Source organism: Chelonia mydas, chromosome 13, assembly GCF_015237465.2.
Source record: "Chelonia mydas isolate rCheMyd1 chromosome 13, rCheMyd1.pri.v2, whole genome shotgun sequence".
In the NCBI taxonomy this organism is placed as follows: domain Eukaryota; kingdom Metazoa; phylum Chordata; order Testudines; family Cheloniidae; genus Chelonia; species Chelonia mydas.
Genome location: NC_051253.2, coordinates 17,358,250 through 17,383,477, shown reverse-complemented (window position 1 = coordinate 17,383,477; position 25,228 = coordinate 17,358,250). Strand labels below are relative to the sequence as shown.

Below are 25,228 nucleotides of genomic sequence, written 5' to 3'. Positions count from 1 at the left end.
TTACAGTTTGAGGAAGGCCTTCCAACCATTAAGACTATAATCATAATAATTTTAAAATGGGTTCAATAGAGTGTAACTTCCTGTATGAACTTTCCGTTTCTGAACAGACTTTCTACACCAGGGGTCCCCAATGCGGTGCCCATGGGTGCTGTGGTGCCTGCAGGCGCCATGGCACCTGCCGGAGCATTTTTGTGCACCCGCAGGACACCCTGCTGCCTAAAAGCCGCCTAGAAGCGTTGCCGTATTTCGGCGGCCACGCTTCTTGCTGCTGCTGCTTTCCAGCGGTGGCATTTTGGCGGCGGGGTATCTAGCGCCCGCCACAGTCTTCTGGGAATAGCAATATGCTATTCCCACAAGAAAGGTTGGGGACCACTGTTCTGCGCTGTACTTTCTGAAAGGAGCATCTCTCTTAGAATGCACACTGTGTGTGGGGAGAAGTTATTCTTTGTTTAGCAAGGCTTCACCTCTGAGGCTGATAGCAGGCTGTCTTCAGTGACAAATCCTTAACTCTGAAACTCCATGTTTCAGGTCCAAATACCATGATCTTGAGTGCACTGTGCAAGGCCCACCTGCTTGTTCCAGTAGAGGGCTGGGTTAGGGGTTTGGATCGGGGTTAGTCTTAACCACCCTCACCAAACCTGTTAACTCCTATATTCTATTGCTTGGGAGTAGAGGTGAAGCTGATATTTTGGGATTGTCTGCTTCCTGACAGTTGGCAGGTCTGTTATTAACGTGTTATGTCAGAGGCTTGTGTAATGGGTGCATGTCTTACAAATATAGAGAATAAAATTCTATACGTGCAACCTCTAATTAAGGCAAAGAAGCTGAACTCTTACATTGTACAGCATCTGCTTAAGCATGTGGAACTATATATCTGACTAGTTAACTTGTCTGACAGTCTTCAGAGCTCTGCAGAGGCAGGGAATCAGCCCTTGTGGGCAGGCAAGTGCTTTGTATCACTCAACAGGACCTCTCTGTGCCTTGAAATAGAGGTCTTCTTTTTTGATCTAATCTTATGCTAATTGCTAAAATAAATTATATCAAGTATTTTTGGAAATACAGTAGTAGGAAGGAAAGCACTAAATCACAGCACAACACTGAAACACACAGCCCTAACATTCTCCAAACCCACTGGTCTTATAAAAACAGATGTGTAGTTATTGTGGGCAGAGCTTTGCTCTGTTACTCTTGAGTAAATTTCATTCACATCTCTGTCAATGGAATTATTCTGGATTTAGGTACTTCACTGTATAACACACTGAGTTTTTTTGGACCCCTTCTCCATTAATCACCACTAATAACTTGATTTTCTATGCAGAGGGACACACTGGATGCAGATATCCACATTGACACAGAAGAGCAAGGAATGTATAAGTACATAACTTCACAACATCTTTTTAAGTTATTGGATTGTTTGCAAGAATCTCATTCATTTTCAAAAGCCTTTAACTCAAATTATGAGCAGCGAACTGTCCTGTGGAGAGCCGGTGAGCACATGTTACTTAGTAATGGTTTTGAGCTTTCTTGCTTGTGGGTTTTTTAAATATTTACCCTAAGGTAGGAATATGTAGTATAGCAAAGTGACTTTTTCCAAATATAGTATATATTTAATTTTTTTAATCACATAGTGCTACTTAGCTGCTCTATATTAGACTTGTCACTTTTCTGATTACTTTAATTACAAAATTGAAATATTGATCAAAAGACCTACTTCATTTACAATGAAATAGAAACACGATGGGAAACATTGGATTTTATTTATGTAATTCAGTTTCATCAATATAACTTTGTCGGGGGGTGTTATTGATGGTAGGGGAGTTGGCCCAGGGAGCAATGGAATCCAATCTTCTTGCATGGAAGTGCTCATCACCAGAGATGACAGTTTTCCATGATTTAAAAAATATAAAAATAAAAATATTCTCTGATCCAAAGGTATAAAAACCTAATTTTTTCCATGATTAAAATGAAACTCTGAACTTTAATTTCCCTAACCACAATATATATAGGTTCAGTGGAACCCCAGTTATCTGATCTGATTGGGACTGAGGTCAGATCGGATGATCAAAAATTTGGATAATCCGTAGAGCTTCGGCCCTGGGTGGCAGCCAGGCTCGGGCTGTCCACTTCAGTTTGGTTAATATGGAGAGCCGGATAATGGAGGCTCAGATAAACGGGGTTCTACTGTATATATGTGTTTGTTTTTTCACGAAATGTAGAAACGGAAGATTATCTGTAAAAATGCAAATTCTACCTTTTTCCATGGCAAATGGATTTATAGGATCCCTGCTCATCACTAATCACTGGGCTACCTTGTGGCAGTATCTTTGACCAATGCTGCTACTTGGTGGTAATTCTGTACCAACTTGGGGAGCTATTTAAAAAAAAAAAAAAGTTAAATCAAGCAGTTTTGCAAGGCTCTTGCTTCTGACTTTGGGGGTGTGTATGTGTCTGGTCTGTTTTTTGGATAAAACACCATATAAAATATGTAAGGAGAGTTGTGTGTGCTGAGCTGAGTTTTGTGGGACCATATCTGGATCGAATAGTAAAATACACAGGGATTTTAGAGGCAAATCCAAACCTATGTAGTTTACAAATCTAAACCTCACGAGTGACTTGCACACCACCTAAGGCTCCATGACAAACGCTGACCGTGCTCCCATCAGATGTCATGTCAACAGCCTGCAGGATTAGTTGTTTTAAACATTTCTGTGTAATTAAGTTATCCCTTAAAATGATTTAGGCAGCACTGCAATAAGTTGGTCTGCCTAGCTGGTATCTAGAAGTTTAATTTCGCTTTTTACTATTTCTAAACTATATCCAAAGATGTATGAATGTATCCAATTTTAATTCATTTCTAGGGTTCAAGGGTAAGTCAAAACCCAATCTTTTAAAACAAGAGACCAGCAGCTTGGCCTGTTGCTTGAGAATCCTCTTCCGAATGTACGTTGATGAAAGCCGCAGAGATTCTTGGGATGCTATACAACAACGACTCCTAAAGTAAGAATGGTATTTTACCTAATGAATCTTGGGCTTCAAGAAGTCTCTCTTTAGTGGGACTGTCTTGTACTGTTTTTCGAGCACCTACCACAGTGGGTCGCTGATCCTGATTGGGACTTCTGGGTGCCAGTGCAGTACTAATTATATTGCTATTCAAAGTAGCTGAGCAGATGGATCATAAATTGATTAGGGATAGAAAAGTGGGCACTCTAATAGAAGGGTTTTGGCAACCAGAAATAAGTCGATTCAGAATGGATACTATGTGGCCAGATAGCCCTTTCTGCTGTGGGGGGTGGGTAGGGTGTGAGCACCAATCACCATATAGCCCAGTTCCTGGTGAACTTTTTCAGGTATCTATTGCATCACAGTTTGGAACTTTGGGCAACAAGAGGTAATAATAAAGATATCTTCATCCTTACCCTAAAGATGATTTGCTGCTGACTGGAGGCTCAGAGGATTGATATTGAGTCTGTGTGGGGAGAACTTATAGGTTGTTAGTTTAAATCCAGCTGAGGCTGGCAGTAGTCTGGTTACCATTACCTATTGGCTTATAGTTGATTTCTTAAATCAGTGTGTGTAACAGGACCTCTCTGTCCATTTCTAGTCACTATAGCAGAAATCACCACAATAAATGGCACTGATTGTGCCTCTTGTTGGCAGTCCTTTCCAGAGGGACCAAAAACCCCGCTTCTGTCCCTAAAAGGTCTCGACAGATCTTTGTTAAAGGAGTGCTGGTTTGGAGAGGGAATCTTGCACTGCTATACCTAGTCTGAGGATCAGGAAAGGATTTCTCTTCATTGGGCTATCAAACTGGTATCTCTTTAATGATTACTATAGTGATGTATTTAAAAATTTTCAGTATGGAGGGAGGGAGGTTGAGGAAAAAAATCTTTTCCCATTCTGCCAGTAGAGCACCATCAGGTTTTTAAAGCAAATCTCAATAACAAACTTGATTAAAAACGTAGATAGACAACTAGGGGAAAAAAAGGAGCTCAGTGCAGCTCGCATTTAAACACAAAATACTGTTGTTACAGATGGGGACATGTATATCAACTTGATTTGTTTTGTTTGCTTGTACCCTTATCTGTGCTAATGTGTGTAATTTTTTCCCTAGTGTGTGCAGTGAAGCACTGGCCTATTTTATAACAGTAAATTCAGAAAGCCATAGAGAGGCCTGGACCAATCTCCTATTGTTGCTTTTAACAAAAACACTTAAAATCAGTGATGAAAAGGTAAGATAAAGCTGGAAATAATTTATACTTGAATCCAAATATACTTTAAATATTTAAATGTAAAATATTTTACTTAACTATGTATAGCTATCAAAATAGGAAATTCCCAGCACTGAACTAGCGCACTGTCACATTGTCTGAAATATCATATTGCTGCTTTACAGAGTTAAGAAATTGGCTTTAGTGGTGGCCTGAGCATTTGATGACAGTTCCTTCTCTTCATTGGGAAAAACAATGCCAACTCCTGAGTTTTACTGTTGTAACATTCTAGGTAATGGGAGTAACTTTCTTTTTATTTTTGTCTTGCATTAAGTCATTTTATTCTTTTTCCACAAAAGTTTAAAGCACATGCTTCAACTTATTACCCGTACCTCTGTGAAATCATGCAGTTTGACCTGATTCCTGAGCTCCGAGCTGTGCTACGGAAGTTCTTCCTGCGTATAGGTGTAGTGTTCAAAATCTGGATACCACAGGAGCAGTTACGGACAACTGGGACCCATTCACCTTCATGGTAGCCCCAAGTAAGACTGGCCATTGCTGCTTATTCACAAAGCTTTAGTCATGCTACATTCAAGGAATGGATTCAAGAGGAGGAACAAAGGTCATTGGTATCTGTCTCTAAGCCAAGAGAGCAGCAGATCATCTGGATCAAGATGCCATTTTTGGAAAAACAAATTTTTGTTCTGCCCACCCTACAAAAATATAGCTATATCAGCAGTTCAGTGATTTTTATTTAAGTTGTTGCCTACAGAATTAACATAATAGATGTAAAGTCTGTTTCAGTGCTAGTCATTCTTATGATTAATTCTGTTTCTGCAAATCAGTTACTTCAATTGTTTGGTCTTGTACCTTCTAGCTTATTCCCATAAATCTTCTGGAAATTATTCCTCAATGGAAATTATTCCTCTTGGAAATACTGAATACGGTTGTATAGGCTTGTGATGTTAGCACATATGTTAATAATAAAATATATTGCAATGGCTAGTGGCCACCAAAAGATCATGCTGGATTTGTTTCTTTGTGTACACATGACTAGAACAGTTAGTGTGGTTTTTTAGTTTATTGTGGAGTGGCTGTAGATATACCAGTTGGGGGGAAAGGCTTTCCTCCTGCAGGTTATGTAGTGGGCCATTTTAAAACACTTTAGTAGCAGTGTTTAACCTTCCAAGATCAGCTTTCATGGAAGGTTTAGATGTGTCAGGAGTACATACTCTCAAATGAACTCAGAAAAATCTCAAGTTATTAGGAGTTGGAAAGCTTTTTAAATTCTTCGTTGCCTTTTATATTTTGCCTGATTATCTAGATGAGATGGTAAAATTAAAGAATAGGGTTATTTATTTGATTTTTCTTTAACATGTGCACTGAAGAGATGAAGTAAAAATAACATTGGTTTGTCAACCTCTTTCCTTTTGAATATATATATTGTAGCAAAGATGTCTGTTTAGCCAGAAGTAATCTCTTTAATACATATCAGGACATGTGTTTTTACTGCCAGTTTGACAGTGTTGGTTATTTTATTGCCTCAACTTTCAAGTTATGTCAGTATGGCGTGGGGAAATAAAGTCTAGTTCCCACCAGGACTGCTTTAGTTAATTTTTTTTAACTTAAGCACACACTATAACACACTTTCTAATACATTCCTATTTATTGGAGGCAACCAAGAAGCAAACTTGTGATTTAACATTGCAATTTTATTAGCCCTAGTGACTTCCTTTTTTTTATTTTTGGAAAGACCAGACTCTAGTGTTCTTGTTACAATGATTCCTCTGATGCACTTTCAGTTTTAACTGAAGTTCAACAGAATTGAACCTGTCCATAGGATTATCTGTATTTGCAAGTGACTTAAAACCGTAGCTCTAAGGACAGTATAGGATCCACGTGGAGGGGTAGGAGGAAAGTCGCCACCTTCTTGAATGTATTAAGGATGGAAAAAGTGTTACCAAGCACTGTTTGTTCTACCCATATTTGCATACAAGAACTATATAAGTGTTAATTGAATGAAATAAAACATTTGTGGCTTTAGTACTTATCTTTTTGCTTTGTAAAGAGATTTTTTTTTTCCTGCTAATGCAATCAAAGTTTAATATAGCATTGGAAAATCCAAGCTTTGGATTTGATGGGGATTCATTTTTTGTGGGTTTCTTCAGAGTCAGAATGGTGCTCTTACTTTATATGAATGTAGTTTGTTTTGGCCAGTAGTGCTCTAAGGTTTTCACTTACCTTATTTTGTCTTTTTAATTTTAATACCAAAGAAAAGTAACTGGGATTTTACTTTAAGTATACATTAGAAATATATAAATTCTTTCAGTAGAAAAGAATATATGGCTATATTTTACCATGAATAAAAACTGAAAAATAAGTAAGTGCACATAACTAACTTGCTACATTTGAAGTCAGTATATGTCCTTTATGTGGCATTGTAAAGTGTAGCAGTCACTTATTCCCTTCTACTGTATTGTTTCATCAAATACGGTAAGAAAATAAATAAATAGGACTGTTTATTTAGATTTTTATTTCTCATGTTTGATGTCACTCACTGTTAATGTACAGTATATGATTTTAGTCCTGTCTCCTGTTAAAACATTACCTTTCAGATTGCATGCTTTCTATCCCTATTAGGCAGCATGAAAGCAATATAACTAATGTCTTAAAATCTGAATGATGAGAATTGGGTTTTTTATTTTTTTCTCCAAATTCTTTCACAAAAATGGCATTATGGGTTTTCTTTCAATATAAAATAGTTTTGAAGTGGTTTTAATAAACATGTCTTTGTACGTATATGGATACTCAAGATAATAAAATTAAGAGCCTTTATCAATGTTGGAGCACCTTTAACACAGCCTTAGGATTGAGTGACTATTTCCTTAGATTGATTCTTTATGAAAGAATTTTATTGGTCTATATACCATTTATAAACTGCTAAAAATTGATATTTGATCATACATGACAGCTGAAACATTCTAGCTTTACCATGTAGTGTATGTGGTGAGGAAAGACTATAACAGACTTATTCCTGTCTCAGAGGTTTCTAAAAGTTGATTGTATAGAGAATGGTGCATTAGTAAATGTAATGTCTGAAGCCCTTAATTTTACACCAGCTATTTGCTTCTCTGTACCTTTTGGAAAGGCCATAACCCATGGACATCATAATAACAAAGCTAAGAGTGCTCAGTCAAAACTCCAAGAGTAATCACCTTCTGGCTCTGATCCTGAACCAGGGTCTGCTGGCACAAACTCCCACTGTCTATGTGGAGTCTCACTGACTCCAGTGGGACTATGCATGAGAACAGGGGTCCATGTTAGCATATTCTGATAAGGATCTAGGCCTCCGTGTGCAGTACACAGATACTGTATTTTAAATGTTATGCCCCAAATGACAGGTAGACTTATAATTTAATGGTATTAATGTGGAGTATCTGCATGTTTATGATTTTACAGTTTTTTTTACTGGAACCCTTTGAAGGTGGTGGACAGTGGGAGAGTTGTTAATTTGCTGATTAGGATAAACCTTCAAATTACCCTCATCTTGGTGCTTCTATTGCTTGTTATGGTGCAAGTAAAATATTATATTGAACCTTGTTTTTTTTTTCTCCCTATGTGATTTCACTTATTTCTGTAGCTTCTAAAATGCAGACACAACAAGATTCTAGTACAACTCTTCTAGCTTAAAAAATCTAACATTGTAGTGATGTATTGATGAATGTTTTAAAAGAATATTCCATCCTTGGCCTGCAGTCAATTTACAAGCTTTCTAAGGTACAACTCACTTAAAATGTCTTTAAATTTTGTTCAATCACTTCTGCCACTTCAAACAAAATGTACTTTCTGTGCACAATGTATGTTTTATGTATGTAAAATGCCTGTTAGTTACTAGTTACTTTTTCTTAAAGATTTCCATATTAAGTGCATTTAATATCAGTAATTTAATGAAAAGCGTTCCTTGCCCAATGGATGTATACATTTTTGAGAGAATAGCAGAAATAATTATATAATAAAAACTATGTAAAGTTTTCTACATACAAATATTGTGTATAATACTATTATAATCCATGCTTTAATCAGGTGGTAAACCAATAAAGTTTTAAAAAGTGAAGTGGTTTTTAATGTAGTAATTAAAACTTATGTGAAACTATTTTGTGGTATATCCAGTTTGTGAGATGTAATCACTTATGTTTTCAGACGTCTGAACATCAAAGCTTTTGGTGTATGGTGAGTAACAAATAGAAATAGTGGTAATGTGCTTTTTTTAAAACAAAACATTTGACAAATTTTCAAAGAAGGCAGATAGTCAAGATGTATCTGCATAAAGTTGCCTATGCAATATTGTTAACCAAAGTGATTTGCTTAAACACTAATGTAATGGTATATGTAGGAAAAATTGTGCTAACTTTAAATTGGGGCAGTTCCTTATCAGTGGCAACTTACAAATACAGAATTGTCCACTATTCATATCTCGTTTTGTTAAGTGTGTGTGATCACTGGCAAGAGAATTCCATTCTATTATTGTGAATTTCCTATAATTCTTCTATGAGCAATGAAGTATAAGTTCTTATGTATGTTTCCATGATTAGAGGAGTCTTTTTCCAGGTTACTATTCCATAGAGTACCTGTTAGTGTTCTTATTTCTTTTTGGTGGGAGGGGGAGAAGAGGAAGGGTTGAGAACAGGGGATTCAGGAATCAGAATATTACCACTTTGACTTCCACAACAATCATTTCTAACTGCCACTACTACTCACCTGAATAGTAGCTTTTCAGAAGGTAGGAGGAGTGCCTGGGTAGGCAGAATAATATATTATGAAAGCTACTTCTAACTAGCAGGCTCCTGCCATGAGCACTGTATGCTCAGCTAAATTTAACTCAAATTGACTTAATCCTCATTGACACTCATCTGATGTTCATGGATTTAAAATATTTTTGGGCACAACTATAAAATAGAACAATCTCTTCTACTGTAGGAAGAGAAAATAGAAGGCTTAGGTTATCTGATGATAGATGTGTGGGTTTTTTAATTAGGGTGCAGTACAGACCTTTCTATGCTTTTTTAGTACCACTGCAATTATAGCAAAACCTCTACAATAGTCTTAAACTTTTCCTACTACATTGATTTGCAACATGTTCAGGCCATAACATCTTATCTGTCCAAATTGGACAAATGGTGCCTAGCTTGCACAATGTCAGCTGAGGTGGAACCCTGAGGCTTAGTTTGATGTCATTTGCCTAAGTGTGAATTTCTTTATTAGCTTTAGATTAGGGCCAGTCTAGTTTTCTGTTGACTTATTTTGCCACTAGCTGACAGATTTTTTTTGTGTGCCACAATTGGAGAGTCAAGAAAAACACCTCTCTCAGGGAAAATGAGACCTAAAGGTGTAACAGCAACCACAGGGTGGTAATAATTATTGCATACAAATGGGAGTTGAGAAATAGAATATCCACAATGGGTATAACACAAACTACCATGTTGCCATGGGTCTGCATCTCATCTTAAACATTTTGCCCGGGATCAGAGTTTTTAATGCAAGTGGGAGAACACTAATATGCACACTTAATCTGAGCACACAAAATATTAAATTAATGTAACTTGTTTGGCCTAGTAGTCTGTGGAATCAGTAACATCATGTGGGAAGTGCATTAAATGACTATCTTACTTTGACATAATTCCCCAAAAATGTTATGGGTTAAGATAGTGCTTACTGTCCGCTATTAGTGTCCTCTGGCATTCCTTAATATTGCTGTAAAGTTACTAGAGTGGTCTATATCCAAACCCTTTGTGTAGTCTGATTTCTGTAGCATCCAGTTTTATGATTACGTTTAAAACTGATTCCATTTTAGCAAAAGTCCCCATACTAGCCCTGCTTTTACCAGGCTGTTCCAAGAGAGGGGTTGGGACAGGGACAGGGAAAGGCAAGGGGATGAGGAAAGGTTGTCAGGAGTCTAAGCTACCCCAGAGTGAGACGGAAGTAGCCTCTGTGCTGCTTTGGATGCATGGGTACTTCCTCCAGTGCACTAAATGCCCTCATAGAAGCTGTGTGTGAAACCAGACAATCACTATACTCTCAAACTCACACAGGAAAATAAGAAAAATATCACATCATCTGTGGGTGAACATATTTTACAGTGCAATTACTCCATCTGTCCTATCAGTTCTCTGTAAAGGAAACCTGCACACACCTTCAAAAGATGAGCGTGAGAGCTAAAATTTATAACTGTGCTAGACATTAAGAATCAGTGACTCAGTAGAGACATGGGCTATATGGTTTATTATAAAAATCTATAACGCACTTCCCCCCCTTTCCTGCCTTTGAGTGGAGAGGTTTTAACAAGCCCCTTCACCTTGAGTGGTCCCTTGAAATGTGTTAAGTAGTTTAAGCTAAACACTATGTTGTTGTTGTTTGTATTTAGGTGTGACATTGAGTAAGCTTCTTCCCCTCCCCGATAAGAGCTCCGTGTAAACACAAAAGCTTGTCTCTGCCACCAACAGAAGTTGGTCCAATAAAGGATATTACCTCACCCACCATACTACTTACAGTGGCACATTGAACTAAATGGTCTTGTTGAGCACAAGTGGGAAGCTGATGCTGTCAGTTTCCTTTTTTTTTTAAATTATTTACAGGTGCTTGTAAATTCCATGCAATTCTTAGTCATCTTTCCACAAAAAAAAAACAAAAAAACACGAGGCCATTCCAGTTATTCCTGAAGCATGATGGTAGAAATTAAGGGGGTGGATGAGCGCTGGCTGGCTGCTTAGCAGAGACGGGACAGGGGCAGGCCTTGATTCCTGAAGCTGGAGATTAAATGGGTTGCAGACGGGGACATTGCTGAGCGGCTCCCGAAGAGAGGGGTAAATTGCACGGGCCCCCCTGCCCGGCAAGGAGCAGTAGCCATGGCACCAACTCAAGTGACGGCTTTATACCGAGCCAGGTGAGAGCTGCTGCTTTTCTTAACGCTCTGGCGGGGGTGTCATGGAACGAGGTGAGACTCTCTCAGGTTGCTTGGGGGGGGTGGTTTTTTAATGTAAGTTTCCGGCCGTTGGGGGAGGGGGGGAAGGTCGGCGAGAAAAGCTGAAAAACGAGAACTGAAGAGAACTCCACCGTCAAGGCCGCTAGAGCCGCTCTCGGGCTGCCCGTCTGAGGCGGTGGGGATGAGGGGCGGCGGCGACAGCCCAGCCAGGCCGGAGGGGGGCAGAGCTGGCCCGGCTCCGCCGGATGGATTGTGGGAGGAGGCTGGCGATTGGCCGGCCAGCCTCAGGAGCGAAGATGTCGCCGATTGGCCCAAGCCCGAGGCGCTAAGTCTTTGCTGATTGGCTGAGCTCCGCACGCGTAGCGTGATGCGGTCAGTGCGTCGCCGCTGCCGCCGCCGCCGCGCCCTCTCACCGTGGTTTGAATGTGTAGCGGAGCCGGAGCTCTCAGAGCTGCCGCCGCTGGGGAGACCCGCCAGGTGAGGATCAGCCGCGCGCGCAGCGCGAGGGCCCCTGCGGCCGAGGCTCGGAGGGCGGCTCCCTTTCGCTGCTTACACGGCGGTTCCGTGTTTATTCCGGACTGGGGATGGGCTCTGGGCCCGCGGCCCAGCGGGAGGCGCAGCTGAACATGCTGGGCCCACCGGGTCCCGCCTTCTTCGCTTGCACCCGCGAGCGTTGGTTCTTGGGCCGAAGGAGCAGGGAAAGGTCCTCCCTGATTGGTGTGCGCTGCTGTCAGTCTCTGGCGGGTAGCGAGTTAGTTGGAGGGAGGGTGCTGCTTCAGTCTCTCTTCCCCGAGGCCCCGAGCGCGCCCCCTTGGCGGGAGGGCCTGGGGTGCCAGCCTACCCCGGCCCCCCGACTTAGCAGTAGCGACTGAGGGTGGTGGTGTCGCCTCCTGCCCCCTCTTCGGCACGCGCTCGGGGACAGGCTGGGTGCCAGGGGGCAGCCGCCGTCCTCCGATCGTTGCAGGGAGAGGATAAGGGGGCAGCCTCTGCCTTCCCTTACGGGCATCTCTCTCTCCTGTCCCTCGGGCACGTGGCCTGGCTTTACTGCAGTGTGATGGGTAGAGGAGCACAGGAGGGGATTTGCACAGCAGCGTTTCGGAGGCGGCTGGGTGAGAACTGGAGAAAGCCTCACCACATGGGTGGGATCTTTTCAGTCTTTGCTGCAGAGGTCTGTGGCACTGAGTTTCTCCCTCTCACTGTTGTGTTGCCTGCTTTTCCCCTCTCTCCCCCACTTCCTTCTGCATACTAAACACTCACCCGTTAGTACAACCAAAGGGAGGAAACTCAGGCACTCCTCTCTAGATGTAAGCTGGGTTCACTTCCTAGCACTGTAGGCATGGGAAGGCACCAGCTTTTGCTGCAAAATACTTGTGTGCACTTAGTCCTTGTTCTAATTTAACTCTGTCTGGTTACTGGCTGCAGTTGAAAGGAAAGAGAGGAGCTAGGATGCATTAAAAAAGAAGTGAAAAGAGCTAAGGTTTGAGGGGGAAAGAGGAGCAATCTTTAAATCTGTAAAAAGAAAAGGAGTACTTGTGGCACCTTAGAGACTAACCAATTTATACTCCGGGCACTGTAATATAAGCGGGGATTTAGAAACCTGGAATGGATGATGGAGTAGTGGTGATTGGGAAAACATATTAGGCCTAATTACTCTAAAACATGCATGGACTTCTATGTGTTTAACAATTTTCTTTCCTCTATCTCTTTCTTGCTCACTACAACATAAAGTGGGTACAAGAGCTCTACTGCTTAAGTAAATGTGGTTACTTACAACCTTAAGAAAAGATGGGGTTAAGAGAATGGGAAATAGCTGCTGGGGGAAGAGAAAAGTACCAGAACACGAGACAGCCATTATCTCAACGTGTATTGGCATCGTGCTCTTCTATGCATCTGAGGTCTGGGCTACACCTAAAATTTAGGTCAACCTAGCTACTTTGCTCAGGAGTGTGAGAAATGTCATGCTCCCAAGGGACATAGTTAACCCAACTTAAACCCTGGTGTACATACGGCTAGGTTAATGGAAGAATTCTTCTGTCAACCTAGTTACTCCCTTTCAAGGGGGTGGATTTACTACATGGATAGAAAAACCCCTTCCGTTTCCCTCACAGTGGGTTTTGTGGTATTTTGGTTTGCAGAGAAGATGGGTTTTTGGAACAGTAAATCATAGCACATGGCATTTCTTTCTACCTCTTGACTTTGCCCTCGCTTTGTCTTGCTTCAGGTAAAATCCCAGCTAATACTTGTTTCCAAAGTATTGTGGCTTAGTACACGAAATAGCAATTGACTGTCTTTTCACTAAATTAAGGAAATAAGTATTCCTGGGAATGAAATTTATGCCTGATAAGTGATGTAACAATTTAGAGCAGAAATGCAGTATTCTCAAAAGTTCTTTATCAGAGGCGGGCAGACTACAGCTTGCGGGACTCTCCTGCCCAGCCCCTGAGCTCCTGGCCTGGGAGGCTAGCTCCGAGCCCCTCCCCCGCTGTTCCTCCTCCCCTGCAGCCTCAGCTCACTGCACCATTGGTGCAATGCTCTGGGTGGCGAAGCTGCAAGCTCTTGTGGCAGTACAGCTGCAGAGCCCAGTCTGACCCGGCGCTCTGTGGTGCGCGGTGGCATGGCTGGCTCCAGTGGGCGCCACCAGCCACCGGTGTTCCAGGCAGCAGGGTAAGGAGGCAGGGAGCAGGGGGGGAGAAGGGAAGGGTTGGGTAAAGGGCAGGGCAGTTTGGGGGGTGTGGTCAGGGGTCCAAGCAGTCAGAAGGTGGGGAATGGGGCGTTGAATGGGGGCAGGGGTCTCGGGGGGGGGCAGTCAGGAAGGAGGGGGGGTTGGATGGGGCGGTAGGGGGCAGTCAGGGAGAAGGGGTGGTTGGATGGGGCAGTCAGGAAGGAGAGGGGGGTTGGATGGGGCAGTTGGGGGCAGGGGTTCCGGGGCGGTCAGGGAGAAGGGGTGGTTGGATGAGGCAGGGGTCCTGGGGGAGGGGGGCAGTCATGAATGAGAGGAGGGGTTGGATGAGGCGGCAGGGAGCACGGAGGGGTTGGATGAGGCGGCAGGGAGCACTCAGGGGTGGTCAGGGGACAGGGAGCAGGGGGGGTGGGTGAGGCAGGGGGCCGGGCCATGTCTGGCTGTTTGGGGAGGCACAGCCGGCCCGCCATACAATTTCAGAAACCCGATGCGGCCCACAGGCTAAAAAGTTTGCCCTCCCCTGTTCTTTATAGTGTTCCATGAAAGTGGAGTGGGGAGAAATGTTTGGGTTTTTTTTTCCTTTTTTCTGACACGGTAATCCTTGCCCTCAGTTAATTTGTCTCCCTCCTTAATATGTGAATTATTTTAACATCTGTCAGCATAGACACTAGCCTGGGTCAAAACTCAAAAACATTTTTACTCTCTCTAGCTTAAGTTGTGGTCTGTTAAGGAAGATACGTTATTACAGCTTCCTGGTATGTATTAATGTAAAGGGGAAAAAGGTTGCTGGGTATATAGCACCACAGCTACCAACTGAGCATCTGTTCACAATACTTATGTGAATGAGTTCATTGTCCTTTGGCTGGAGCAGATATTGGCCCATTAATTTCACGCCTCACCAATCAACTAGAATTCTTTGAGGGGCTCAACAAGCATGTGGACCAAGGGGATCCAGTGGAGATAGTGTACTTAGATTTTCAGAAAGCCTTTGACAAGGTCCCTCACCCAAGGCTCTTAGGCAAAGTAAGCTGCCACAGGATAAGAGTGAAGGTGCTCTCATGGATTGGTAACTGGTTAAAAGATAGGAAACAAAGGGTAGGTATAAATGGTCAGTTCTCAGAATGGAGAGAGGTAAATAGTGATGTCCCCTGGGGGGTCTGTTCTGGGACCAGTCCTATTCAACATATTCATAAATGATCTGGAAAAAGGGGTAAAGAGTGAAGTAGCAAAATTTGCAGATGATACAAAATTATTAAAGATAGTTAAGATCAGGCAGACTGTGAGGAGCTACAAAAGGATCTCTCAAGACGGAGTGACTGGATAACAAAATGGCAGATGAAATTTCATGTTGATAAATGCAAAGTAATGCACATTGGAAAGCATAATCCCAATTATACATATAAAATGATGGGGCCTAAATTAGCTGTTACTACTCAAGAAAGAGATCTTGGAGTCATTGTTGATAGTTCTCTGAAAACATCCATTCAGTGTGCAGCGGCAGTCAAAAAAGCAAACAGAATGCTGGGAATAATTAAGAAAGGGATAGATAATAGAACAGAATATCATGTTGCCTCTATATAAATCCATGGTACGCCCACATCTTGAATACTGTGTGCAGATGTGGTTGCCCCATCTCAAAAAAGATACATTGGAATTGGAAAAGGTTCAGAAAAGAGCAACAAAAATGATTAGGGGTATGGAACAGCTTCCGTATGAGGAGAGTTTAATAAGACTGGGACTTGTCAGCTTGGAAAAGAGATGGCTAAGGGGAGATAATGATTGAGGTCTATAAAATCATGACTGGTGTAGAGAAAGTAGATAAGGAAGTGTTGTTTACTACTTCTCATAACACAAGGACTAGGGGTCACCAAATTAAATTAAAAGGCAGCAGGTTTAAAACAAAGGAAGTATTTCTTCACACAGCGCACAGTCAACCTGTGGAACTCCTTGCCAGAGGATGTTGTGAAGGCCAAGACCATAACTAGGTTTAAAAAAAGAACTAGATGAATTCATGGAGGATAGGTCCATCAATGGCTATTAGCCAGAATGGGCAAGAATGGTGTCCCTAGCCTCTGTTTGCCAGAAGCTGGGAATGAGCGACAGGGGATAGATCACTTGATGATTATCTGTTCTGTTCATTCCCTCTGGGGCACCTGACGCTGGCCACTGTCGGAAGACAGGATACTGGGCTAGATGGACCTTTGGTCTGACCCCAGTATGGCCATTCCTATGTTCTTATGTCTGAAATGGGACTGTGAAAACAGACTTCAATTTCTTTCTGTTTGAGGTTTTTCTGTTACTTTATAGTAAGCTCTCCAGGGAGAAAAGCCCATTCTATCTTTGTGGAAATAAGAGAGGCTGAGAGATGGGATTTCCTGTGGCCCTACAGGACCAGGTACTGACTGACATGCCAGATGCAACTGAAACGGCTTTGAAATTCTAAACTCCTGCTCTGAGCTCAGAGAAGGAAAGCATAGTCATCTGAGTTCAAAGTTGTTTCAACCTACAGTTTTCCAGAGAAGAAAATCTCTGATAAGAAAGCAAATAGGTTGAGAGTGAAGGGAATAGAATCTTAAGTCAGTAGCGAACACATTTTTTGGCTAAAGTGTCTTTTATTTCCTGATTGTAACAGAAAAAGGACAAAAGTAGTAGATGAGTAGTGGAGCGAGAAATAGAGGAAACAAGTTGTAAAGATGAAAAATCAGCAACATTCTTGTAGTTACTATAAATTCCATCCGCCATGGGATTGTGGGAAAGGGGCTGTGTGTGTGTTATGGGTTCAATTTTTACCACTGCAGCCATGTATTCAAGTCTATATAATTCATAAGTGACATGAGTTTAATTAGGGTGGAGTATATCTACATATCTATATTATACAGCTGCTTGGCCAGGCTCTCCCTAGCTAGTATTTCCAGTCCATTTATTTCATGAGCACTGAACTTCATTCAGGCTTGAAAGATAAACTGAATGACTTATGTATTGGTTGATTCCCTGGCCTTGCAAAATTATACTTGCTGGAATAAGTAATTTTAAATTATGGATGCATCAAATATTTGTTTTACCATGGTAATGGTGGATGAGGACATTTTGTCATGGAGCTGGTAAAGTCTCATATTAAATATTACCTTTTAGTAGGATTTTTTTTAGCTGATATGAGCTAGTGAATGTGATTATAGTCAGGTCAGCTGAGAACTGCAGGGAAAAGCGATGCCTCTGACCTTTCTGTTTTGGGGCAGGATTCTATGCTTTTACAACATGCAGTGGTCACACTCATACTTGCCCACAGTAAGGTAAATGAAACTCCTGTGGCGTTACTGTCCCTTTAAAATGGCATATAAGTACATACTATACCATCAGGCAAAAATTAGCTCAACAAGATGGAGGCTGAATGCATTTGTAGATACGTTAGAAGTTGCTGTGGCTTGGTGATCAATACCAAAATGGGACACCAGGCTTCGGTTTGGATTGTAGTAGTATCTGCTGATACTCCAGTGGAAAAGTGCCTGTGTGTGTTCTCATAGCAGATTATACATTCTTCAGTTGGTAGCAACAATTAAAACTATCTCCTTTTTGAGAAGAAGACGTCTAAGGATGGCTCACTGAAGAGAAGTCCAATCTTATTTTTGCCTAAACAATAGGATAAGAAAGTGCTGCTTGGAACAGCAAAGAAAAATAGACCAATCTGGGAAAAGGAGAGGGAGAAAGAGCTTGAACAAAATTGAAATGTGTCTTGACTCTGGTTGAGTGATGATATTGTCACTTGAATGATCTCAACTAAGCTGTGAAGGTAACAGCTCACTGAGGTGAACCTGAAAATATGTGTAGGACAATGAGGGGAGAGGAAGAGTAACATAGGTTGGTTTTGGCTTGAAACAGCTTTCTGTTTAGAGGGTATTAATTTTATATTGAATGTTTTTTACCAGCATTTTCTTTTGTAATGTGCCTTTAAACAAGAGTCAACTCTCCAAAGAACTTAAAACTGTTCCGTTTTCAATTCTCTAGGTGCTCGGCCTAACTAATAAAATAGTTGTTAGCAGTCATACATAATTGAGAAAAATGTCATGCTTTCTGCTTTAGATATATATTTCACATCAGCTTTGCTTGGATATAATACAGGTGATGAATGCGCTTTCTGAAATTTCAAATGAAAATGTAAATCCTAAATAATTTTGTGCACAGCCTATTGGGCTGGTAAACAGATTGCATAGAAACCATTTTTTACTCTGAATTCTTAACCAAATATTTTATGCATTTTAGGTTCTGCAGTTATGGAGCTCAGTGATGCCAATTTACAGACTTTAACAGAATATCTAAAGAAGACACTAGATCCAGATCCTTCTATACGGCGTCCAGGTAAAATAGTTAAAAATGCGTAGCACTTGGCTGAAAAGCATAGTTAGGGCCGGCTCTAGGTTTTTTGCCGCCCCAAGCTCCGAGACCACAACTGGCCAAGCAAAAAAAAAAAAAAAAAAAAAGTGGCCGGAATTCCGCCCCTGGAATTGTGCTGCCCCAAGAACGTGCTTGCTTTGCTGGTGCCTAGAGCCAGTCCTGTGCATAGTATCTGCTTAGCTCTTCTGTCTGCCTGAACTGCCACTGAAGTTTATTAGATGTGATCTTTTTCCTGCCTTAAACTGTTTTGGGTTAGTTTCTAAAGGAGTTGAGTCTTTTAAGGAACCCTGTGACAAAGTGTGTAAATAAAAGCTATCCATAACTCTTCTCCCTGTTTTCCTTCTCTTCCATTTCCCTTCTTTTCCTAATTTCAAATTATCTTATATATCTTCATATGGTTGTTAATGAAAAGAAGCAAATGCTATTTCCAAACATGGATAATGCTAATTAAAAATCCGGGATTCGCTGCTGGGGGTTCATGGCTTTTTAGAAATGGTGAGGATGCAATATTTCCACAGCTTGCTCTGCATTCAAAACTTTTGGGAAACGCTCTAGCACCACTGTTACTTAATATTTGTCAATTTTTGTTGAAATAAAAATGCATTCTATTTACATACTTCTCTTCTTGAGACACACACTCATGAATTTAGTCTAATTACTAAATGGTGCTTTGTTTTCTGTTTCAATGTTGAAGAATGATAGGGCTCTGCGTAAAAGCTAATGCATTTTGTTAAATTTAGCATATTATCTTACAGCGGAGAAGTTTCTCGAATCAGTTGAAGGAAACCAGAATTACCCATTGTTACTCTTAACGCTGCTGGAAAAGTCGCAAGATAATGTCATCAAAGTCTGTGCCTCTGTAACTTTCAAGAATTATATTAAAAGAAACTGGAGAATTGTAGGTATTTTGGTGAATAGTTGTGATAAAATGTAATATAAGGTCTCTGATGTGCAGAAAACTATTCTTATGTGAACAGTAATCATGGAGAATGTTGCATACCCGTGCTTTGAGAGATAATAGATGGATCGTTCAGAAAACAAGTACAGATCTTGACTTATTGATAGGATAGGAATTGACAACATGTGGGTGGGTTCTTGAAGCCTGAGAGAAGACGGTAGGATTCTTGTTAATTTCACTCCCTTGCTGGATCATGAGAATAGAGCAGGATAATGAAATGTTGAAGGAAGAATATAGCATTTGACATTCACATTTCTGCAAAAAATACAGAAGACAGTAGTGCAAGCCTGGTCTAAACACAAAGTTGCTTCATTTCAACTAAAGGTGTGATTATTTTTTTTGTAAACCAATTGATATAAACCAAAAGAATTTTGTATGCAGACGCTCTTTAAATCAGTTTAGCTTAGGTCAGCTGACTTAAGCTAACCAGTTTAAAGCGTGTCCACACTTGGGCATTATATTGTTTTAGTCTCTCACTTACAGAGATGTTGGAACTTAAAATTGTTCTTATTTTGGAGATCCTGGAGCGTTCTTTGTTCAAAATATTCAGCTGTAGTGAAATTTAATTTATGGATAAAACGACTACATTTGGGACCTATCGACCCTGACAATGTGGGGAGATTTTTGTAAGTATACCTGGCAGCTAAATGCTGAATTCCCACTGAAAGTTAATGGGAGTTAGATGCCTAACTGTCATTTGTGTCTCTGAAAATCTTCAAAGTATAAATTTTATAATGCTGGAAAAAATGCTTTGGGATTAATGCAAACTAGCTGTTAAATCAGAATGTGAATTTCCCATTACAAATGGAATGACTATATTAGTGATGTAAAATTGTAAGCCTTTGGTGTTTGTCTTACAACAATTTAAATGGACACTGTCATATCACACTTCTTTATATGAAACCTTGCATTTGTTGTTGTCATAATTAGTACCCAGCATATAGTTATACCAAAAGGTGCCAATGGTTTCCTAATTATTACAAGCACTCAGGATAAAGATGCCATGTAATAGGTGCATCCAAAGAGTCATTAAGGATGCCATGTGGGTTCAAGTACTCCCTTTGTCTGGCAATTGAAATACTGAGATTCACTTGCATTGCAGAGCAGCTGTACAGAGTATGTGCCCAGGTTCAGCTTTCTAGGCCATGTGGTCTTAGTGAGCAGCCTTGGGCTAGGTATCTCTGAGGTATAAAGCTCAAGGGCTGGGGGAGGAAAAAGGGCATAGAGTTTATCAAGCACATAGGTCACGTCTGCACTACAAACTTTTATTGACACAAGTTATGCTTGCATAAAGCTGCCACAGTTAGTCTATCACTTGTACAGATGCACACTTGGCTCCTTCTGTCAGCACTTCACGTATGCGCCAGGAATACTTGTTTTGATGAACGATGCGGTGCGCCATGGGTAGGTAACCCAGTGTGCAACTCCCCATCGTTCAGTGCACTATGTTTTGGAAAGTTTTGGCATTTCATGGTGGGGTGTGAGTCACGCAGGGGTGACTGGGACTATGGGGTTCAAGTTCTGATCAGACGACTTTCTCTACCCCATAATGCCATCTCTGTCCCATAATTTTCGTGCCTGTTTTGAAAATCCCATGACCCCACGTGGAACTTGTTGCTGTCCACCATCTCTGACAGAAGCATGGAGCATGCACAGCTCTGAACTATTGTGAGTATTGCAGGCACAGGACACATAATCCTCTGGTATTTGAAGAGCCATGGGGAACTTGACGATTTTGTGAAGAGCAGATTGCTGTGGGACATAGTGAGAACTAGTTCAAGATTATTTTTGGTGTACGTGGAGCAGGTGCAAGTGGTGGAGCACTGCTTCTGGTCCTGGGAAACAAGTGCTGACTAATGGGATCGCACTGTAATGCAGGCTTGGGATGATGAGCACTGGCTGCAGAATGTTTGGATGTGCAAGGCCACATTCCTGGATCTGTGTGCTGAGCTTGCCCCAGCTCTCCAGAGCAGTGACACAAGAATGAGAGCTGCACTGACAATGGAGAAGTGAGTAGTGATCACACTGTGGAAAGTTGCAATGCCAGATTGCTACTGTCATTGCAAAGTCATTTTGGAGTTGAAAAATCCACTTTGGGGATTGTTGTCATGCAAGTGTGCAGGGCCATTAATCATCTCCCGCTACACAGGACTGTAACTCTCGGCAGCGTGCGGGACATAATGCGTGGATTTGCAGCTGGAGGTTTCCTGAACTGCAATGGAGCAACAGACGGCATGCATGTGTCTATTTTGGCACCAGACCACTTTGCCACAGAGTACATCAAGAGGAGGGGCTATTTTTCAGTGGTTATGCAAGCGTTGGTGGATCACCAGGGACGCTTCACTGACATCAGTGTTGGCTGGTCAGGGATGGTGCATGACACTTGCATCTTTAACAACACAGGACTGTTCAGAAAGCTACAAGCAGGGGCTCTTTCCTGATCGGCAGATTACCATTAGGGATGTTGAAATGCCAGTACTGATCCTGAGGGACCCAGCCTATTCTTTACTCCCCTGGTTCATGAAGCCATATACTGGCCATCTCAACAGCACCAAGAAAAGATTCAACTACTGGCTCAGCAGTTGGAGAATGTCAGTTGAATGAATGTGCTTTTGGTAGACTGAAAGGGAACTGGTGGTGTTTGTTCACAAAAGTTAGTCTCGGGAAGAAAAATATCCCAATGGTCATAGCTGCCTGTTGTGTCCTATATAATATCTGTGAAGCAAAGGGGGAATAGTAGTTGCTGGGGTAGAGGGCAGAGGTGCAGTAGCTGTCCGCTGAGTTTGAGCAGCCAGACGTAAGGGCTATCAGAAGACCTCAGCTTGGAGCTATATAGCTCAAGGAGGCTTTGAAAGAGCACATTAACAGCAAGCCACAGTAATGCTTTGTGGTGTACAGTGCTCTACCTGGCCCTATAGTTTGGGGGCTTGTTACAAATTGTGTGGTGCTTGGTGCATGTCTGATGATTACACTTTGTTCACTGATCCTGTGAATTGTGTTACAATATATAATAACAACTAAAGTGTGTGCTTTCAGTACCGTCACGCATTCTGCAGCATATGTTGGGAACTAATAAAGATGAATTATTTTCCAAACAATACTGTTTTCTTGAGTAAATGAAAACACTTCAAAAAAAAATTCTGTGCCAATTAAAACTAAATACATTAAAACCTTAATAGACTTGTGGAACAGAGCTTAAAGAAGGGGAAGGAACATTCATGTACATTTTAGCTTCCCAGACAGCAGTCGTGGCTCTTAACAGGTCAGTGTATGTGAAGTTGTGGTTGTCTTTAATGTCCCCCAGTGTGAAGCAGTAGGGGTAGGAATGTGGCCCCTGATGCCACATGGAATGTGGAGTATACTGGAGTTCTCCATGGACTTCAGCCGGAGGTGAGCCTGGACTGTAGAACCATTAGGTCCAGAAGAGTCTGCAGAATCTGTGTTTGTTGCCAGAGAAGCCCCTTTATGACCTGGTGCATCTCCCTCACCAACTCCTGGGCCCTTCTCCTGTCTGATCTTTCCATCTCCCTACAGTTTTGCAAAATTCATCCTCCAGGTCCTCAGTTCACAGTCTGATGCTTGCAAGATCTTGCTGAAAATGTTATCCCAAGTCCTCCTCTTTCTCTTCCTTCTCTGGTTCAGACACTCCCCTGGTGTGGAGGGGAAACCCCTGATTGCTGCAACTGCAGCAGCTACAGATAAAACACACAGAGGTACCTTTGTCAGTATAGTCACAACGGAAAACTAAAGTTAAGATTCAGAACTCCCTTCCCTTGCTCCCCTAAAATGTTAAACAAGAGGTTGACATTTCTGCTTCAGAGTGTTTGTGCGCAGCGCCACTCACAGCTTCAGCTACGGTATGCCCTGCCAGGGATGAGGGAAATGAAGGGGGGAATTGCTCGGTTGCATAAAATTATGAGTATAGGGCAATGGCACTGAATACTGGCACCATTTTTACCCAGGCATGGGCTTGTCTTTGCTCAACTGCCTGGACTGTAGTGAAGTCTCAATTAGGTCCTGGCTTGTGGCATAGGTGGACACACCCTCTCCCCGCCCCTCCAGTTGCCATGTCCCCTGTCATCATCCTCATCCTTGCTGTTCATATCAGGGGCCTGTGATTTGGGCCTCTCAGTGGTATCCATGGGGAAGTGTGGGATGGTGGTGGAGTATCCACCAAGTATGGCATGCAGCTCTTTATAAAAGTGGCAGGTCTTCAGCTTGGCACTGAATCGACTGTTGGCTTCCTTGGCCTTCTGGTATGTCTTCCGCCATTTCTTTGCTTTGATATTGCTTCCTGTCATACCCCTTCTGCCTCCCCTATGCAATCTGCTTATAGACGTCCATGTTTCTATGGATGGTCTGTAGCTGTGACTGCACAGTGTGCTCACAGGCCCAGGAAATCCAATCCTGTCTCCTCCTGGCTGGGGCACATCTGGAGCATGTAGCTGATGTGGTGACCTGGGCAGTTGTCCAGAACAATGGAAAACTGGTAGTTGTGCTCACCAAGATGGACAATCAGGAAAAGACATTTAAAAAATTTGAAGGGCTTTAACGGGGGGGTGGGTGCTTCCGGTCTCTCTGATGCCTGGGCAGTGGAGTTCACAATTGTAACCGGAATGGTCAGTTTCAGGTATTATGAGACAGCTGCTGGAGGACTGTTAGGGTCAACATAGGTAATGCAGTGTCTGCGTTCACTCTGCATCAACCTCAGTACGTTGACCATGGCTCAGTGCTGCTCAGGGGGGTGGTGTTACTATGTTGGCATAATGGAGAGTTTACGTCGGTGGGAGACAAAATTGGACACCTTCAACTAGGCTGATGCAAAATGGCTGATGATGACATAACTTTGTAGTGTAGACCAGGCTTTAGACTTGATAGACCTTGGAGAAGAGAGTCAGAGGCACAAGATGCTTCTGGTGACAGGGCAGAGCTACCTTTCCCGAGGCTGCTGTAAGAGGGGGATGCCTATGTGCTGCTCATTATAAGTCCTGTTCAAGGAAACAGGATTTATGCATCTTGTAAATAAACAAACTACATTAAGAGGTTCACTCTCACTTATTTCTGCTCCAAATAGGAAGCTGATCTTGCAAGGCCCTGAGTTCTGCTACTGCTCAGCAAGGTGTCAATAACTATAAATCTCAGATTAGAAAAAAAAAACAACACCTTTCTCTAGTAGTTTTCAGTTTTATTTTGTGTATGTGGCAGTGCTTTGAAATTACTTATTCATTGTTTGAAGTTCACTGGGTTCCAGGTTAACTTCACCCACCCAACAGAGAAATACCTTAATTTAATTCAAATTCACCTATAGGTGTCTATTTTGAGGTGGCTGGCCAGCCTCTTCAAACCGGTAATTCTGAAGGAGAAAGTGTAGTCCCTAATTTTATAGAAGCATTTAATTTTCTTGGTTTATCTGCGGAGATTGCCATTATAGTTCCATCACAGGCAGAGTTATATCATTAAAAATAAACATGTTGGCAAACACTCAGTTTTCTACACTGGATTTCCTTATTGTGGTGCAACATGCTCAATTTATGTAAAGAAAACTAAAAATATTTGGAGTATTTTTTCCTTTCATTGCACAGAGGAATAATAGATGTCTCATAATTAACTAATGTTTTACTTTTAGATTGAAGATGAACCAAACAAAATATGTGAAACAGACAGGATAGCTATTAAAGGCAACATAGTACACTTGATGCTTAGCAGTCCAGAACAAATTCAAAAACAGGTAAGATTGCTTCACTGAGACCTTCGGGAGGATGTTGTGCCTAGAAGCCCTAATGGGAGATCAGTCATGTTCTGGGGTCTCCCAAAGAGTTTACTGTGTGTGTATGTATAAAAAAAATAAATTCTGTGCACAGTATTTCAAAATTCTGCATATTTCATTTGTCAATAAATAAATGTGGAGACTCCAGCATGGCAGTGTGGAGCATAGGCCACTGGCTGCATGGAGGTGGGAGATCACCCTGCAGCTGCCCCGCATCTTGGGACACGGACTCAGTGGTGAGGCTGCA

The 25,228-nt window shown here is 41.8% G+C and overlaps 2 protein-coding genes across 6 annotated transcripts in view; both read left to right on the top strand.

Annotated features, from left to right (window-relative positions):
• ARFGEF2 (ADP ribosylation factor guanine nucleotide exchange factor 2) overlaps window positions 1-8,322 on the top strand; it is a 57,445-nt gene extending 49,123 nt beyond the window's left edge. For 3 of the 4 annotated variants that reach the window (XM_037915378.2, XM_037915379.2, XM_043526747.1), the window contains 4 exons: window positions 1,319-1,487; window positions 2,859-2,997; window positions 4,112-4,229; window positions 4,568-8,322. In XM_037915378.2, the coding sequence (XP_037771306.1) occupies window positions 1,319-1,487; window positions 2,859-2,997; window positions 4,112-4,229; window positions 4,568-4,744 (603 nt within the window). In that variant the 3' untranslated portion in view covers window positions 4,745-8,322. The other variant, XM_043526746.1, reaches the window with a different exon arrangement.
• Window positions 8,323-11,512: 3,190 nt separating this feature from the next.
• The window catches only part of CSE1L (chromosome segregation 1 like), a 34,480-nt gene continuing 20,764 nt past the window's right edge, over window positions 11,513-25,228 (top strand). Inside the window, exons 1-4 of one of the 2 annotated variants that reach the window (XM_037915570.2) lie at window positions 11,513-11,664; window positions 18,125-18,220; window positions 19,012-19,154; window positions 24,841-24,942. In XM_037915570.2, coding sequence (XP_037771498.1) covers window positions 18,136-18,220; window positions 19,012-19,154; window positions 24,841-24,942 — 330 coding nt within the window. In that variant the 5' untranslated portion in view covers window positions 11,513-11,664; window positions 18,125-18,135. Of the gene's footprint in view, window positions 11,665-11,788; window positions 12,297-18,124; window positions 18,221-19,011; window positions 19,155-24,840; window positions 24,943-25,228 lie in introns of those variants that run through there. The other variant, XM_043527449.1, reaches the window with a different exon arrangement.